The sequence below is a fragment of the Piliocolobus tephrosceles genome, chromosome 17 (genome assembly GCF_002776525.5).
Source record: "Piliocolobus tephrosceles isolate RC106 chromosome 17, ASM277652v3, whole genome shotgun sequence".
NCBI lineage: Eukaryota > Metazoa > Chordata > Mammalia > Primates > Cercopithecidae > Piliocolobus > Piliocolobus tephrosceles.
In genome coordinates, this window is record NC_045450.1 from 41,823,589 (window position 1) to 41,825,065 (window position 1,477).

The 1,477-nt window shown below is 58.0% G+C and overlaps 1 protein-coding gene across 3 annotated transcripts in view; it reads left to right on the top strand.

The window, feature by feature from the left end:
• The window catches only part of CPNE2 (copine 2), a 62,558-nt gene that overhangs the window by 31,735 nt on the left and 29,346 nt on the right, over window positions 1-1,477 (top strand). For all 3 annotated transcript variants that reach the window (XM_026456878.1, XM_026456876.2, XM_026456877.2), the window contains one exon: window positions 696-767. In XM_026456878.1, coding sequence (XP_026312663.1) covers window positions 696-767 — 72 coding nt within the window. The remainder of the gene's footprint in view (window positions 1-695; window positions 768-1,477) is intronic.

A 1,477-nucleotide genomic window follows, 5' to 3' on the forward strand; every position in this document is an offset into this window, starting at 1 on the left:
CCAGAGGGCCAGACGCCTTGCATTGGGTGAGGCCATCCTAGAGGCAGGAGAGGAGACGAGGCCCCAGCGAGAGGCCCCAGCCCACTTGTGTTGCTGTGGGCAGCAGGGGAGGGAGAGAGGCCTAGAGAGGGCCTCAGCAGTCTTGAAGTCACCCAGCTAGGCCATCCCTGGCTGAGCTGGGGTCAGGGAACCACAGCTGATGGGGAATGCATATAGGACAGATGACCAGTGTGAACGGATGGGACTCCGTTTCTCCCCTGGGCCTCAGTTTCCCTAGCTGCACAATGATGTGGCTGTGATGCTGACACCTTGGTGTTCTGAGGAATTTGTGCTCTCTGTGGCTGCAACAGAGGCAGGAGGAGGCCAGTCATGCTGCTCTCTGGCCCAGAACCTCTCCCCGGGACTCAAGACCACCCCCGGTGTCTGCTTCATCTTCCCCCACCAGCCCATGGGCCCTGCGGATTTGCATAGATCCACTTCCTGATTCCTCATCTCCAGATGGGTTATTTCCCCCATTTTCCAGAAGATGGAAACTGAGGTGTGGGGAAAACAAGAGATTTGTCCGAGATCACCTGGCACTGCCCCTCCCTTCCCCCTCCTAACCCTGGAGGATTGCTCCTGGGGCACCCTGTGCCATCCTGCCTGGCAGGAGGCTGGGGGAGTCTGAGGAGCCCCTCATGTCCCCGGCCTTACAGATTGCTGCCCAGGAGCTGTCTGACAACCGCGTCATCACGCTGAGCCTAGCGGGCAGGAGGCTGGACAAGAAGGTAAGGCGGGCAGAGGAGGGGCACTGAAGGGGAGCAGTAAAGCCCCACCAGCCCCAGGGCTGTGTGGCCTCACTCCGGGGCCCCGGGCCACCACCTCCATCACATTCCAGGGACTGATCCAGCACAGGGCCCTCCTGGCCACTCCAGATTAGGACTCCTTCACCTCTGAGGTAGTGAGTGTTCCATCCCTTAGGGGTATTCAAAACACAGCTGGAAACCTGCTCATTGGGGCATCCCCATCTCACATAGTGTAAGTACATGCCAGGGTCCTTACGCAATGGGGCCCTGCCTACACAATGGGGCCCTACCTGATGTGTCCCCAGTGCCCCAACTCCCCGACCTCACCCCTCCTCCCCGCACGTCACTCTGCTTCAGCCAAATCTAGCCCCTTGTCCGTGAATTAAACGAGGCACTCTCCTCCCTCAGGAGCTTTGCGCTTGCTGTTCCCTCTGCCTGGGATGCTCTCTTCCTTGATTTTTCACATGGCACTCTATCACCTCCATCAAGCCTTTGCTCCCACATCACCTCCTCAACGAGGCCTTCCCTGAAATTGGTTTTTGATTTCCCACCCTCTCCTGCTTGTCTCCTTAATACTTACTGCTATCTAGCATACTTTCTTTTCTTTTTCTTTTTTGAGACGGAGTCTCGCTCTGTTGCCCAGGCTGGAGTGCAGTGGCGTGATCTCGGCTCACTGCAAGCTCCACCTCCCG